Source organism: Prunus mume, linkage group LG2, assembly GCF_029339155.1.
Source record: "Prunus mume cultivar Tortuosa linkage group LG2, ASM2933915v1, whole genome shotgun sequence".
NCBI classification, from domain to species: Eukaryota; Viridiplantae; Streptophyta; class Magnoliopsida; order Rosales; family Rosaceae; genus Prunus; species Prunus mume.
The window spans coordinates 10170557-10188080 of NC_142699.1; the positions used below are offsets into that span (position 1 = coordinate 10170557).

General features: G+C 37.1%; 3 protein-coding genes across 3 annotated transcripts; all 3 read left to right on the top strand.

Moving 5' to 3' along the window:
• Positions 1-146: 146 nt before the first annotated feature.
• On the top strand, positions 147-3976 carry LOC103320211 (putative glycosyltransferase At3g07620). Its single transcript, XM_008221852.2, is given in 6 exon segments — positions 147-287; positions 954-1895; positions 1996-2126; positions 2446-2543; positions 2546-2793; positions 3150-3976. Coding segments are annotated over 5 exon segments (2031 nt in total). The 5' UTR covers positions 147-287; positions 954-1007; the 3' UTR covers positions 3816-3976.
• A 667-nt stretch (positions 3977-4643) lies between these two features.
• LOC103320212 (uncharacterized) lies at positions 4644-8827 on the top strand. The gene is made up of 4 exons (XM_008221854.3): positions 4644-5171; positions 5540-5674; positions 5775-5845; positions 8209-8827. The coding sequence occupies exons 1-4, from the start codon at positions 5016-5018 to the stop codon at positions 8483-8485; spliced, it is 639 nt and encodes a 212-aa protein (XP_008220076.1). The 5' UTR covers positions 4644-5015; the 3' UTR covers positions 8486-8827.
• A 5004-nt stretch (positions 8828-13831) lies between these two features.
• On the top strand, positions 13832-15131 carry LOC103320213 (dehydration-responsive element-binding protein 3). Its single transcript, XM_008221855.3, has one exon. It carries the CDS (start codon positions 14019-14021, stop codon positions 14793-14795), a length of 777 nt encoding a protein of 258 aa, XP_008220077.1. The 5' UTR covers positions 13832-14018; the 3' UTR covers positions 14796-15131.
• The last annotated feature ends 2393 nt before the right edge of the window (positions 15132-17524 follow it).

A 17524-nucleotide genomic window follows, 5' to 3' on the forward strand; every position in this document is an offset into this window, starting at 1 on the left:
GTCAAGTTTTTATTTTTTATTTGTCTGAAAAACAAAGGGTCAAGCTTTACCTACTGGAAAAACGCAAGGAACCAATCGATCAGACAAGTCGCCACCAACTGCTAAAAACTCGCGTGGACTAAACTATTCTCTCATTTTATGTCCAAAACCCATTTTTCAGACAAGGATTAGAGTTGGCAAATTTGTGAAGACGAGTCATGAAAGCTTCCCACGTCTCCTCGGTAAGGCCAAAACCAGTATAACAGCGGAAGACCGTAGAAGCTCTGCACCTTCTCTCTCATACCAAGGTACTTTTCCTTAAACCCAACAAGGTACTCTGTTTCCTTTTCCTGTCTTTGAAGAGAAAATAACTGTTTGGTTGCTGAGAAAGTGTGGGGGAATGAAAGCAAAATGAACAAGCTTTGGATTCTAGTGTTAGAACCGAGACTTTCAAACCAAACCCAGTTTGTAGAATTCAGGATAAATTTGGAATACTGCTTCCTTTTTTCTTCTCATTTCCACTCTCTCTCTCTCTCTCTCTCTCTGCTGTGTATTCTAATTATGAAGCTGCTTTGTTTTATAATGTTGAAGATTTGGTTCTTGAATGTTTTCCTATTTTACTATTTATTAATGGGATTGTTTCTGCATGCTAAGATATTTGATTGAAAGTGAACCTTTTTAACTTGGTAGTATCAGAGTTCTTTGTTCTTTTCTTAGTGGGAAGCTGGAAATGTTAGCTGTCTGTAATAGATATTTATTTTCTTGAATTAAATTTAATTCACTTGGAAATTAAGAAAAGCAGGGGATTGTTGTTTGACAGTTGATAAGCAGGTTAAAGCCAATTTGTTTCAACAGCTTTGACAGCTGTTGATTATGTACATTGATGTAATTGTTCAACAATTAGTTGCATGTATTTGTTCTTAATGACTCTCTCTCCTCAATTATAAACTTGTGCGGTTGTGGAAAATGTGCAGGGTGGATTATGGTTATTGAAAATTGGTCAGCAATCACTAGAGTAGTTTATCAAAATGGGTCAGGATCTCTTATCTATATGTCAAGCAGAAACCAAGAGATTGCTGTGGATTGCGGGAATGCTGTTTGCTGTGATCTTAGTTGTCCGGCATCTTGAACTTCCATATGGTAATCTTTTATCATCTATACTCTCTTCTACAAAGGTTCCTTTAGTGGGGAAAAGTGGCTTCCAAGCTGGATATTCACCATCTAATTCTGAGATTGTCGGTAACTTGTCGCTTTCTAATGATTTGAACAACACTGGTACATATGCAATTCATGAGAAAGCTAGCAATACTAGGAGCTCTGATTCTGTATTAGAAGGAAATGAAGGCTCAAACAGAGCTTTAGAAATCAATGAACATGAAGACGATGGTAAGGATGCGTCATCTGGAAATTTGGTAAAGCAAAATAGAACTATCATTGTGGAAAATGTAAAGCCCTTGGAGACTGATTTTGCTCAAGAGGGGGGTAGAGAACCTGAAGTGAGCTCCGTTGAAAAGAAAAATACTACAGATAATACTTATTTAGAAGGCAGGATTGGGAATGAAAATAATACTGTAGATGTTGTAAATTCTACTGCTGGTTTACCAGTCAGTTCACCTGCACCCCCAATGATGAATTCGTCACTGAGCACAGCTCCAGCAATTTTTGAAACAAACGTTGGAGCTCCCATTAAATCTGTTGACTCAAATGTGACTTCAGTGGAGAAAGATCGAACCTCTTCTGAGAAAACTGAAAATTCTGAGCAATTGCGTAGTGACCTCGACCGTACAGAACATAATTCTTCAATGACCAGAGTCCCTGAAGTGAAAATAGAGCCAGAGGTTCCAATCTTGGATGTATATTCAATATCTGATATGAACACTCTTTTGCTCCAGAGTCGTGCCTCATACCATTCAGTGGTATGTTCGAAGTTTAGAATCATGTTATTTTGAATGCGATTAAGTTCTTTAAATCTTCAACTCCTTATTCTTATTTTTTACCTTGTGTGTGTGTGTGTAGATACCACAATGGTCGTCACCTGTTGACCAAGAGCTGCAATATGTAGCATCGCAGATTGAAAATGCACCCATAATAAAGAGTGATCCAACTCTTTATGCTCCACTTTTTCGGAATCTATCCATGTTTAAAAGGTAAGTCAATGAAATCCTTATATATTTGAATTTCTTATAGTACAGTCGTTTTCTGAAAATTATTGTGAACGAGACACTGTCTTGTGTGTGCAAAAATGATCTTACTGAAAAACATACGAAGGATATTATGAGCTGGTAAGTCTATGGATAGGATCAAATGACAACGTTGGACAGTTGGAGTATACATTATCTTGCAATGTTGGTTATTTCTTTCTCATTTAAAAATCATCCTATTTGTTTCAAAGAATCTCATAAGCTGCAAGTTGTAACTACACAATCAACTACTACTGCTGAAATGAAACTATCATCTAATTTGCAGGAGCTATGAATTAATGGAGGACACTCTTAAAGTATACGTTTATAGGGAAGGAGAAAGACCTATATTGCACTCGCCATTTCTCAGAGGGATATATGCTTCTGAGGATGGTTCATGAAGCAGCTGGAAGCTGATAAGAAATTTGTTACTAAAAACCATCAGAAAGCCCACCTGTATTACTTACCCTTTAGTTCTCGAACGTTAGAGGAAAGATTATATGTGCCCAATTCACACAGTCATAAGAATCTTATACAGTATTTGAAGGACTACGTCGACATGATTGCAGTGAAACATCCTTTCTGGAATAGAACTGGAGGAGCAGATCATTTTCTTGTTGCTTGCCATGATTGGGTAAGCTTTTCATACTCCCTATCTAGTTTGGTTGACCAGTTACTTGTAGGGATTCAAATTCTAATGAAGTACAAATTAGTTTCGATTTGTTTTACATATCATTTGAAATGAGTTGGTTTGGTTCATCATAGAATCTGAAATGATGACCATACATGTTGCCTTGAGATGTTTATTTCCGTTCGTCTGCTTTCTTTTTAACTGCCAATTGCTATGATTCTGCCAATTATTGTTATCTTATTTCTCCCTTTGGTTGATGACCAGTGACTTTGTTGTAGAGGATGGATGACATTCAAATCTACACGTCATCTGGACTAAGATTTTATTAATACTTTTCTAATAAAAATCTACTTCCTCAGGCCCCATCTGAAACAAAGAAATATATGGCTACGTGCATTAGGGCCCTCTGCAATTCTGATATCAAAGAAGGTTTTGTATTTGGCAAGGATGTGTCTCTTCCTGAAACATACATCAAGAATGATAAGAATCCTCTCAGAGATCTTGGAGGCAATCGACCTTCCAAGAGATCAATACTTGCTTTCTTTGCTGGGAGCATGCATGGTTATGTTCGGCCAATTTTGTGGCAGCATTGGGAAGATAAAGATCCCGACATGAAGATCTTCGGCAAGTTGCCGAAAGCAAAGGGCAACAAGAACTATGTTCGTTATATGCAAAGCAGCAAGTACTGCATTTGCGCAAAAGGTTACGAAGTGAACAGTCCGCGAGTCGTGGAGGCCATTTTCTATGAGTGTGTTCCGGTGATCATATCAGACAATTTTGTGCCTCCATTTTTTGAAGTTCTGAATTGGGAGTCCTTTGCTGTTTTTGTGTTGGAGAAAGATATTCCGAACTTGAAGAATATACTGCTTTCAATCCCAAAGAAGAAATATCTACAGATGCAAATGAGGGTGAAAAAGGTGCAAAAGCATTTTCTGTGGCATGCCAAGCCTGAGAAGTACGATATTTTTCATATGATTCTCCACTCTATTTGGTACAATAGACTCCATCAATTAAAGCCCATTTGACATAGAAATATCCAGTCTTGTAAATTATATTTTTTTGTTTTTTGTTTTTTAATTTATTTAATTTATTTTTATGTTGGAATAAAAGAACCCTCTTGGGAGAAAATGAAATAAATAAATAAAAATTAAATGAAGCAGCAGGTCGCATTTGAAATTTCATAAAATTTTGTTTCATGAATTGTTGAGAAATTCTCTTGTATATATAAACGCAAAGAGTATATATAGATTATGTTAGTTGGTCATGTCACTGAATCAGTTTTCTTGCTTTCTTGCTTTTTTCTGAATTGTTGAAAAAGACAATTGCTTATATAAAAAAGAAAGGCAGTGAATTTTTTTTTCCCCTATTTCAAATCATTACAAAGTTTTATTGTATCACCATTATATTTAAGCAATTTTTTTAGTGGAATTAATTAGAATCTCATTAAAATTGATTTATTTAGACAAACCTAAATCAACCGTTAAAGTTACAGAGTATTAATTAAATCCCAGCTATTGTTCCAACATGTGGCCCGACCATCGTTAACGTTAAAGTCAGTGAAAGACTGAACCTCTGAAAGTCAAGGTTAAAAATAACAAAAAAGAAAACCCCCCATGGTAAGAACCTCCAGTTTTCTATCACAACCGTCCGATCATGAGAATCTTCACACAATCTACACCGAGATCAATCCGATGTCTAAAGAGAATAGTTTACGATAAAGACGTCCACATCTTATCCTTGGTTGTCTGCGTTATAACATTTGACATGACCACTTTACCCTTAGACCGCCTCCATGCTCCGAACTTTCCCTTTCCAATTAGTATAAGGGTAGAACAGTCGTTTCCAATAAGTTTGGTAATGAATTCAGCACGCAAAAAATAAAAATAAAAAATAAAAACAAAAGAGGACAGGAGCTGTTCTTCATCTGTTAGAAAAACCTTAAAAGCAGTTAAACAACACATTAACCTGCAAATCTATATATCCAAATATCCAATCTATTTTTTTGTGATTTGTATCTTTTTCTTTATTTTTGTCTGTTTTTCAATAAATAAGTCTTTGGAATTTTGCAAAGTTTATAAATTTTCGAGAGGAACAGAGGGTGAGCTGATTGATGAATTTTCAATGAGAGGAGGAGTAGGTGGTAACAAAAAGAAGATAAAAGCTTTATCCGATCAATAGCAGATAGAAAATAGCAAAGAGATTAATTGCACAGATTGGTAATATCTATGGCCAGTGCGGTGAAGGTCAAGAGCGGCAACCTAGATGGCTCTTCAAAGGGAAAGATTGGCTATTCTGTTACTAAGAAGAAGATTGAGAGCTCATCAAGCAAGCAGGTAGCTGATGTAAAGCAGAAATCTGTGCAAACTGTTACAAAAACTGAGGTACCCATCTCAAAGTTGATTGCTTTTTCTGAATTTTGTTTTGCATGTTCTTGATTTTTTGACCTTAAAGTTGTGTGCTTTTGATTGTTTTTCCAATTGGGTCAATTGGGTTTTTGGTGTTCTGAATTGGTTGAGCTGTTTCCAATAGATTAGGTGATATTGGGTTTGGGGTTTTTTGGGGAAGTTTCTATGATATGTGGTGAATTTTCTTTGGTTTTTCTTGATTAATTTGGTTAATTGACAATGGAATAGTTGATTGTGGTGCCACCTATGTGTCTCTGGTGGATTCTAGTTCTGGGTATCAGACTTAATTGTGTTAATTTCATGTTGGATGTGGTGAATTCAGTAATATTTGCTCAAATGTGAAGGTAAAACCAAAGCCAACTTCAGTATCAACAAAAAGTACCACAAAGACAACTACCACCAAGACCACTACCACAACAAGGGTGAAAGAGAAGAAAGTATATACTTTGGCAGGCCAGAAATTTGATCCTCCTGAAGAGGTTCTTCCCATGACATTTATTTTTATGTTTGGTTAAGAGAGAATGCCTATAGTTATAAGCTTCCACTCATCCTTCTGTTTTTTCTATTTCCTATCTCCAGAGAGAACCTCTGAGGATCTTCTACGAGTCATTGTCCAAACAGATACCAACAAGTGAAATGGCAGAATTCTGGTAACTTTTCTTTCTGTTCAGAAAGCCTTTCACCTTCTATTTGAACGTATGGAGTATATATAAGATGCTTAAATTAGTTATCACTGCTAGATTAATATTCTTAGAAGTAAACTGCTTATCAGGCTGGCCCCTTCCATCAGAAGTTCATAGCAGTGAAAGAATGATGTAGGATATAGTTGATTTGATAGGCCAAAGGCAGATTTAGGGGAAAAATAAATAAAACAAGAGATAGAGATAGGTCTGGATTCACTCCAGGGGCTTCGCATCCAACTTGGATTCATGAAAACATACCAAAAAATTTCATTCATCAATTAACTCTTCATTGAATTACAAGAGGAGTGTAAAGACATTAACCTAATGCTTGACATAGGTATGGAAGATGAATCTTCTACGACAATCACCGGTAGTCTTAGGCTCAGCCAATGTACATCTCACCACTGTCATCCTTGGCTGAACAACCTCACTAGATTCACCTCATTGCTATTTGGAATTTCAAGCTCACCTTGACCACCAGGTTCTTCTTTAGCACGGGCTGCAACCGGATTTTGAGATGTTTCCTTTGTGGGACTTAGGTCAGCAAAATGTCAAAAGCCCTGACATTTGTAGCATCTTATAGATCCACCTCCTCATGCATCATACTGTGCTTCTTTTCCTGTAGCATCTTATAGATCCACCTTTAGAAATTAGAACGGGTTTTGTTTGCTCAACAGCATTGGTTAACTTCAAATAACGCTCCAATTCTTGTACCACCTGATAAGCTCTCTCTAAAGAATTTGCATCATGAGGAATCAACTCTTTTTGAAGCTCTGGACAAAGGCCTGTCCTAACACAGGAAAGGGTCACCAGTCAATTTACATTGCATTGCATTATGAATTCTTCAATTTAGCAATGTATTCAGTGACTAGCATGCTTTCTTGACAAAGAGCTTGCCATTTATCTAATAAGCGCTGCTGATAGGGCAAGAATACATATTTCTCCCTCAGTATTTCTTTCATCTCAGCCCAAAGGACAATTGGTTCTCCACCTGTTCTCTCAACTTGTATTTCAATTTTGGTCATAACAATTTAGCTTGGCCTACCAATTTCATCTTGGAAAATCGGACTTTACGACTGTCAGATATCTCATACCATTCAAAATAAATGTTCCATGTCAAATAATCAATCAAGGAATACCTTAGGATTTATCTCACCATCAATACTATGAGCATCAGCCTTTATCGACCTCATCACCTTTTAGTCAGGATCTTGCACATGGCCACGCTAAAAAATCAGTCTTTCTCTGTTTCTATCATTTTTCCTATCATGATTCCTCTCCCTTCCATCCATACTTTCTTCTGCTTCTGTTTCAGCCAAATGACGTTCAGCAGCTGCAAACTGTTCTTCAAATCTGATCTCAAGTTGAGACACTTTCTTCTACCCCACTCTTCTTTTGTTTGATGATGAGTCTCTGACCAGCTGTATTTGGTTGAATCCACAACTGAAGCGCTCAAAGCCAAACCTGAACAAAAAAAAAATTTCAACACTTGACTCTGACGGATTATGCTTGACACTTAAATGAATGGATATTAGGCTGACAACCATGGCCATTCGAATTAGATTCTAGAAGCACTATGATTTACTTAATGTATTCTTACATGTTATGTTATAACCTTTATCTGAGTGTAGTGAAAGGCAGTGTAACCTGAGTACATGGTCGTCAATTGTCTGGATGTCTGTAAAACAGCATGACTAATTTTGAATCACCTATATGGATTATTTAGGTATTTGCACAATGTTGTGTATATGTGTATCACAGTTCTGATGAAAATATGGACCCAATTTTTTTTGGGCGCAAGGAATCCTTGTTGGAAATACAATATCCATTGCCTATACAATACTTCCAAGATTGCATAAGAGATTGCAGAAGTGGCTTTTCATTGATCCTTTGTTGCAGCAGTAAGCTCTGTGGTTAATGAAGTTCTTATTTCACTAACACGGTAGCACCCCACACAAATATGAAAACTAATTGACCATCTTATAAGAACTCAGCAACTATTCTTGGGTTCTTTTCTTTTAAGGGGAAAAACAGCATACTCTTGTTCATATGCAATAGCTATGATGTGGGTTAGTAAGTGATTGATGTGCTTTGCCATCATTGATGTATTTGCAAATATGAGTTGAAAGGGGAAAGCAGATATCTTTTGTTTTCTAAAGGAAACATCCAATAAAGGACCTTGATGCTCTGATTTTGGTTTTGGATATGCTACCAGATTTGTTTTTCTGTAAATTGGACTTTCCTCTAAAAGTTGGATATGCACTATTCATTTTTCTTTAAAATTGAGCAATGATGAGTAATTAGAAACGAACAACATAATTCATTTGCAGGATGATGGAGCATGGTCTATTGTCCCCTGAAAGATCCAGAAAGGCATTCGAGAAGAAGCAGAGAAAGCAAAAGCAACTCCGGTTAGGAACTCCTATTAAGTCTACAAAACCACCAAGTAAACCTGAGTCGACAAAACCACCTAGTAAACCTGAGAGTTCACAGAGGCAACAACAGCAGGCATCTAAGAATGGTGATGTAAAAGGCAAGAAGAGAGTTATCAAGGAGAGCGACGACGATGATGACTTCATTTTAAGTCCCAAGAGAAGGAGAGCGTAAGCGAAAAATTAAAGAATCCCTCATCCTCTGCAGCAGTGTACTTTTAGAAATTGCTTAATTTAGATTTCTTTATTTTCAACTGAAAGAAGCCGGGAGCTGTAAGACATCACAAAAGGTGAGAGAGAAAGACATTCTTTATATTGTCTAACTTGTAGAAACAGTAAGCAAAGACTTTCAATTTACTACTGTTTTCATTTGTTCGACTTAGTGGTTGTCAGTACATCATTTGTGTTACATGAATTCTGAGGAGCCGAAAAATAATGTTATTGTTAAGCTCTTCTTGTGCTATTTATCCCATTCTATTTTACAGGATGGAATTTCATCGAATTAGATTCACAAAAACCGTTAACTAGCTTTTTCATACGAAGTAAAGCATTTAGGTTTCTGATTTTTATCCCTTTCTGTTTTGGTAGTTTGATTATTTGTTTATGTATAACCGGATTGGCAATCCTTTCACTCTGATATATATGAAGTCATTCATTGTTTCTGTTCCATGTCTCCAACAGTGCTAGCTTCCCTTGTTCATAAACCTATCTATGATTTATTGCAAGTTTGCAACTCAAACTCAGTTCACAGGGTGAAGATTATAAGTCAAAACCAGAGAGGCAAGGCAATGTACTTATTTTTCTCAAAGGAGAGAGAAGCTACCATCAAATAGGTGGTTCTAAAACCAATGCAATTTTCGCAAATCTATGCAGAGGGTAAGTTGCAAATCACATGTATAATTAATGTCTGAGTAAAGGTTGAAGAGGTTTGGTTCCTAAAACCAGTGCCTCAACCAACTGAGATGGCATTACTAAAACTTGAGAAGTCTGAAACGCATGTGTTATCTGTCATATGTTATGGTGTTCATGGCATGGGAAGGGTCACCCATCAGCTCTGCATGCCTTTAAATTCAGACACATCCATTGGTAGAGTAGCATATGTGTTCAGAGCAAAGCGAGAAAATCTTCTATATCACGGAGATAACACTGTTTTCCTATCTCAATCAATCACATTTCATCAAGCGTGATAAGTTTTTCACTTCGACAGCATTTCTGGACTATTTTGTAGCAAAGACAGAGCATGAGCTTCTAAATATGAGCACCACCAGTGGCTGCAGCATGGTCATACTCATACAATGCATGTACCAGAGACAGAGACTATGTACACATGAATGGAACATGAAAGCAGCATATATTCTTTTATCTGTCAATAATAAATATGATCAACAAATAAATCTGTATATTTAGATCATCAGGGGCCCCACATCCTATGTTTTAGATTAATATGTTTACGTTCATGAGCATGCTTCACATGAACTGCATGTGAATGGAACATGACAATAGCATATCAATTTGGGGCAGAGATGCATAACAAAAACATAAAATAAAACCAAATTATATATCCTATCCTCCATGAAAATTAAAGCCATGGCAGACCACCCCCTTTCCCTCTCCAGTCCCATCCCATATCCACATTTAAATCCAACAGAACATAACAGGCCAGTGGAGTTGAGTTGGACAAAACATATTTAAAGTTGCAACCACTAAGGGGATTTTTTTTCCCCCTCTTCTCTTTGAATAAATTCTGAGCTAAAGTTGTGTTTCACAGTTTCACCAACAAAAGAATTAAAAGACGCATTCATTACTAACCTCCATATGTAGAAACTGGTCAATTATAGCCAAGGTAAATTGAGTCCTTGAGAGCACCTGACAGATGTAATCTAAGTAAAACATTAAGTTTGATTTGATTTGATTTGATTTACAGGGTTTTTATTATTTGTGTCTGAAATCTGAATCCGTTATTCTTTGATCATCATCACCAAGTCGGCTGTGTACTTTGCTGAGATTCTAATTAAAATACCCACAAACAAGTCGGCTGTGGACTTTAGGGGTTTTATAAAATGTACTTTGCTTTACGTACGGCACAACCTCACAGCAGGCAAGCCAGAAATGAGAACCTAGCTTAACGACAGGCATGCCAGTGAGTGTGTTTTGATCGTTGATGTGTGTGAATTTCACAACGAAATTTACATGAATTAACGGTGGTCAGTTACTGAGCACACATAGCAAAATCATAACGATTAACATAAGTGAAATTAGAGATTATGGGAGAAAGCGACCACAATGTGACAGCCAGGCACCGTCCAATTAAACATCTATAACCACTTTGTGAGGAAGGCGCATTAGTAGAGTCTATATACCACTAAGCCATCACTTTTCAAATGCGCATACACGCAAAAGCCTAGTTTCCCAATTGCTATGCCTAATGCTATATAATATGCTAAATTTGGAAACAAATCAAAATCCTTGCTTCTACAACTGTAAATCCACACGAAAGCTGATTTGACTAGTTGGTTGCTAATTAAATCACCATCCTTGATTAAAAGCTAAGGGTCGTTTGATAATCATTTCAATTTTAGTCTTTAGTTTTTATTTTTTGTGCTAGAGTATAAAGGGGAAATAGGGAGAATGGAAGTGAGAATGAGAGTGAAAATAGGATTGAGAGGGAAGGATGGGAGGGAGGATGAACAAAAGTGAAAACTATTGGAAATTGTTTTCACTTTTGTTACTCCTTCCTCCATCCACCCCTAAATGGTTATCAAACAGGCCCTAAAAAAAAATTAGATAAAATAACATTAATGTACCGTAAGTACCATATTTACTCTGTTCGGCAATTGCTTACATTGTCATAATGCAAATTTCAACATGTACAAATCTATATGATTAATTAAGAATTCATAATCACAACCTTGTCAGACATCGTGACAACATAATATTTTCCGTTACATTTAATGTATCAGAATGTTCTTTTATCACTGTCGGGCGCTTAAGAAGAACTTGTGGTCACTCTCGTTCCTCGCTTGTTCCAATCCTAATAAAGAGCTTCGAATCCGATTCTACACTACATACGATATTCCATTCCAGCCCTCACTAATTTGGAAAAGGTCATCAAATGACTTGTCTTGTTCGGGTTTTCAATCTAAAAACATGAATCAGATGAATTCTTGTACTTGAATATAAAGTGGTTTAGGATGAAGGTTGTTAAATGTTACATCTCATTCTATCTCAATCAAGAACATATCAATCTATGTACATGCTTGAAGCTCAAAATCACAACCTCATTGGTGGATTAATTGTTGTATTTAAAATTTCTCATTGTTCAGATAAAAGAATGGTGTTGAGCTTGTTTGTTAGCTATTAAAAAAAAAAGGTAGATGCCAGCTTGGACTTGCGCCGGTGGATTGAGGTAAAAATTAAAATGGTTGTACGTGGAGAGGAGTAGTGGTACCAATTGTACACTATGGTGAGGTGGCGATTGATTGATCCAACGGGGTTTGGCTTGTTTTTGGGAAGAAAAAATAATATACCGTACAACAAGTAGTAGGGCATGGAACTCCTCTTTCTAACCGTTGGATCTGATGGATTCACCTTCCTCCTTAGGGTATAGAACAGTAAATACCGTTGGATGTTATGGTCACCTAGGTCATGTGTCGTGGCATTACGGCCACATAAACAATGCTTCAAACAAAAATCAAAATTGCGTGGCCGAGGATTTAATTTTGTTCTTGATGTGGAACCATGTACAAGATATGAAAACTCTTAAGGACAAAGACTTTGAGATAATCCACGATGGGTCCAGATTTATGTGAATTCAACAGCTCACTTAGGGAGGTACATTTCTAACTTCTTATGAAAGTACAAGTACCCTATGGGAATAATGAAGATTATATATCTAGGAGAATATCGATCGATCCATGATGGTATATGCCAGTTTTGATTAACAGAAGTAATACAATTAAGATAATAGAATGATAGATGAAGATTGAACTTTTGATGATTAATGTGGATATAGAATTATAGATAGAGAGAGTAACGCAAATCTAAATATAATGAAAGTGAGAGGAATGTTAGGTACTTTTTTACGTGTATCTTTCTCTTTATCTTCTCTCATCGTGTAACTGATTTGATAATCAAAATTGTCTATCTTCTAGGTCACTTTCTAAAGATCATTTATGTCAAAAACCAATTAAACCGGAAATTATTTAATGATATAATTGTGATAATGTTTTGGTTAAATTACTAAACGATTTTCAAGGAGAAAGAGGGCTAACATACTCTTATGAAGTAATTTGCATTGCAGCATTCTATGGAACCTAGGGCAGGGGGCCCTTTTATTTAATTTGACATAGAAATGTCATTTTTAACATGCGATAGTCATGGTGGGGTAAAGTCCATTTAATTGGAATATCAAGGCACAATGTAATCGTGGACCAACCACAATAGGAACCGTGGATGGGCCGAAGGTCGATCATATATAATGGTTGGGACCCATGATGAGGTGTGGCTCATGTTTGGTGGCTCTAAATGTTATTTTGGTGTTTCAATGCAACATTGCAACCACCACCTGATCATATATGAATTTGGAGAATCACTCATCCAACACTCCATTTTCAATTTGGACCCCTAGAATTAAGCATGTTTATTAACCTCTCGCAGTGGGTATTGAAATGATTACGATTTTTGACTTCATCTATATTACTGATGCATTAGTATCGAAATTATTTTAATTCCTGACTCTCTCTGCAGTTACTAATACATAACGAATTATATTGTGATTTTATCTGCGCCACCATATCTCACTTCACTATACTGACTGCTCAGTACAATTGTGATTTTTGTCTTGTACTGCTGATATTTGTATTTATCTTACAATATGATGTAAGATATGACAATTATTTTAGTTGCATGCAGCACTGACCATGGTCATGGCGCTATACGCTCGTTGATTGCCACCTCTCACAGAACCTCTTAATCATGGCACACGTACTAATTGAAAACCACCCCATTATCATCTTCTTTTGTTTCTCTCTGTTTCTTTTCCCCCTTGGGCTTAGCTCATAGAAAATCTTCCTGCCCACCAAGCCGAAGCAACTCGCAAAGAAAAGACAAGCTTCATACACATGTACCTTGTTTCACATCCTATATTACAAGATTGTTAGTTTAAGTGAACGTTTTTCATGAATTTTGTCAAAAACAAATACGCGCGGTTCAGATTAATAATTTCGCGACATAACATATCAGATTATCAGATACGTAACAAGAAAGTGTGGCAATTCGAGACTTCGATAAAGGGGTCGACAGGAGAGGAAGGAGATAAGGGATAAATGAACAGTGAAACATGGGTGAAAAACTGGTAGAGATCAGAGTCTTAGACTACGAAAATAAATGGCTTGCGTGGTGCTCCTATAGAAAGGGACCCCATTGTACCATAGCCTATAGCAGCGTGGCCATTTCTCTTATGTCCCTGGCCCTCCCCTTCTCTCTCTCTCTCTCACTCTCACTCTCTATAAGTGTTGTATGACTCATTGGGAAATGAATGTAGCCAAAAGATAGACAAACGAAGTAAATTTAAGCTCTCTCTCAATACCTTTGCATGCTCCCACTTCCTTTCTTCTGTTAAGCCAAAGCTCCTCATCCTTCCACTACACAAAACCAACTACTTCCTTCACTCAGACATTTTCACAAACACTTGCAAAACACTACTAACAATGAGCAGCGATCAAACCCAAGGTTCAGAGACTGAGAGCAGCTCCAATTCCTTCACCTCCACAACACCACCTTCCTCGCCTTCCTCACTCCAAAACCCACTCTCAGCAAATCTCCAAAAACCCAACTCCCCAATCCATCAAGAAATCGAATTGCCCGGCAAGAAAAACACCAAACGGGGCAGAGACTCCAGCAAGCACCCGGTTTATCGGGGGGTCCGAATGAGAAATTGGGGCAAATGGGTATCCGAAATCCGCGAGCCCCGGAAAAAATCGCGCATTTGGCTCGGCACCTTCCCGACGCCGGAAATGGCAGCCCGAGCCCACGACGTGGCCGCGTTGAGCATCAAAGGCAACTCAGCGATTCTCAACTTCCCTGAACTCTCCGACTCGCTGCCTCGCCCGGTTTCACTCGCTCCACGCGACGTCCAAGCCGCGGCCTCCAAAGCCGCGCAAATGCACCAATTCGACGCCAACCCATCAATGTCGTGTTCCATGCTGTCCTCGTCCTCGTCTTCTTCGCTGTCGTCGCTCGTCTCTGCCATAGACAACCTGTCGACCGAGTCGGAGGAGCTGAGCGAGATCGTTGAGTTGCCGAGTCTGGGTTACGAGTCGACCGAGTTGAGAAGCGAGTTCGTGTTTGTAGACTCGGAGGACCAATGGGTTTACCCCCCTCCATGGCTGCAGCGCTTGGGGGATTGTGGCGGCGGGTATGTTTGCGATGAGTTGGGGACGCCGAGTTCAAGTGGGTTTGAGGGTTCGTTATGGGAATATAATTAGCAATTTGTTTGCTAATTAGCTGTTAATTAAGAGTTTGTGTAAATGTTTTTTTTTTTTTTTTTTTTTTTTTTTGGGTCAAGGAGTTTGTGTAAATTTAAGTGTGAGCTTTCTCTTAATTTGCTGGGTTTTGTTTTTTTTGGCTTTCAGTTTTTGGCTCTTTTGGCTTTTTTCTTTGAAGGGCTTAAACTCTGGATCTGCCTCTGTTCTTTACTCTGTTTTCTTTTTTTCTTTTTTCTGTGTAAGTGTACAGTTGGAGTAATGCTTAGGAATAAAATATATTTGCCTCTGGTTGGTAACTTTTGGTGCAAATATAATAAAGCCTCTGTCTTTCTTCTTTTTCTTCTCTCTCCTCCTCTGCCTATCTTTTCCCATTTCAACTTCTGAAATTCTTGTCCTAATTGGAAATTCCATTTGTGTTTGTGGCCATAAACAGTGAAGTATTACCAGTTAACTTCCATTGCATTCTGTCATGTTGTTGGGAATTCATTAAAAATAAGCAGCAGTCCAAAAAAGGAAGAAAGAAAAGAGGGGGGAGAGATTGAGGGTCTTCCTCCATTTGTGCATCCAAAACCAGATGAAATAATGCAACAATAAGAACAACAACAGTGACACAACAAGAGAAAAAAAGGAATAGTCCTTTCCAAAAAGGTAGAGAGTTGAAGTTCTTCTGAGTAAGGGTTGGGTTGGGTTGAGTTGAGTTATGATGAATGAATGTTGATGGTGTGATTTTTGGCAGATGCTAGATGGTGAAACATGATGAGCTGTGAATGGGACAATGACAGGGACAACTTTAATTTTAACCCTAAAAGATGCAACAGCAAATAGGTCTGATATGAGCTAGTTTTTGCTCCCTTCCTCCTTTTAAACTTGAGCTCAGTCAGTCAGTTGATTTTTGGCTTCTGCTCTGTTTTTGGGTGGGAAAAAGAAAGGCCCGCTCCTCTTTTGCTCTGTTTTGGGTGGAGATGAGACAAATAAGAGAACCATGCATCTTTCTTTCAGAGCCTGACCCTCAAGTGTTCAAACCGAAAAAAAAAAAATCACTACCCCTCTATTTTAGTTTCAATCTCCAAATAATTATTCTTTTGAAAGCTACGTTCTCACCTGTTTACCAAAAAAAAAAAAAAAACCAGAAGGCTAGATATTTTGCACATTGCATTTTGTATAAGATTGCATGGTTGGATGGCATTATTATCTCCTCTATTTTTAAAGTGCATGCTTTCAAGTTTCAGCCAGTTTTTGGCCCCACCCCTTTTTGAAATTGGTTTTCATGGTTGTAGCATGGGCAGACAAATAATATAGGTAACCATTGCCATAGGACTCTCCATGCCAAAGAGAAGGTAAAGGAGAAAGGAGCACAATGTTAGTGGCTAAAAAGGTAATTTTCAATTATTGGAGACATTGACCACTTTCAATTTGCTTCTTTTAGACCAAAGTTTTGATGCTCCAATCTCATGCACTGCAGGCCCTGTTTCTAAAATAGTATAGCACTTTGTGCTAATCATTCCTCTAATTAATTATTTAATTAATTAATGACATTACAGCCAACATGGTTTAGCCCAATGAAAAAAAACATTGATCAGTAAAAAAGAGCACTAAATTACAGACCATTGGTCTCCGATTCGAACCCCCATAACACTTTAGCAGTATGTGTGTGTGTGAGAAACTCTCCTCCCTTTTTAATTTAGACTATCTTTTATATTAAAAAAGGTAAAACGTTACAATAATGTTGTAATAAAATAATAATAATAATGTAGGATCTTCAACATACATCACAGCATCACAACCGCAGGTCAAGTTGGGGTAGGATAATCTAGACTCTCTAGTAGTTGATGAATAAAAACACCAAAATATTAATTAGATATACATTTATATATAGGTTAGGCCAAAGGCCAATGGCCAATGGCATGTGTGAATTGTAATACAAACCTAACATAATTAAATATTTGAAGATTGTCTTAATTTGTATTTGTCAATGATTACTTCATCATGCTTTGCCTATTTCAGAATCCTAATCCAAAGATATGAAGCTGTATATATAAAATTAGGCAGTGCACTGCTCAGATTGGGATAAAAATCAAATTAAACAATTAAATAATGTATAATCAGAATTATGTAAAAGTATTATAGTGACGTTGTAACCTCTAATCTGGTTTATTTCTCTTGTTAGCTTGTGATCATGTCTGCGATAATCTGCATGGCCAAGCAGCTTTTCGAGCACCACATAATAATTATCTCATGTCAAGTCAGCTAAGTTAATGATAGTTTATGCATAAATTTGGGATATTTTTTGCTAACCAGTCCAAAACCTTCTTAATTATAAAAGGAAAAGAGGGTTTTATAGTTGTTTTTTTATTTATGTGGTGTCGATATGACGGTTTGAAACTCAAATTTGGTATTTCATAGCTTGGGAATTTCAGAGACAAATCCTATAACCTAAAACAAATCTCTGGATAGATAGAATATTATTAGAGACCTATCAGAAGCACACAGACACTAACATGCATATTGTGATGGTGAGTGGATTATATATATATATATATATATATATATATATTCTTTTTGGGCTTATTTTTGGAATGCCTTATGCTTTGCAATTTGCCTCAATTGGCCTTGAATTTTAAAATGACCACATGTTTTATGAGCCACGTTACCCTCATTCCGTTAATTTAATCAGAAAAATTGTTACCTTGCTAATGTATCATGAGTATTTTGGTAATTTAACTATTGAA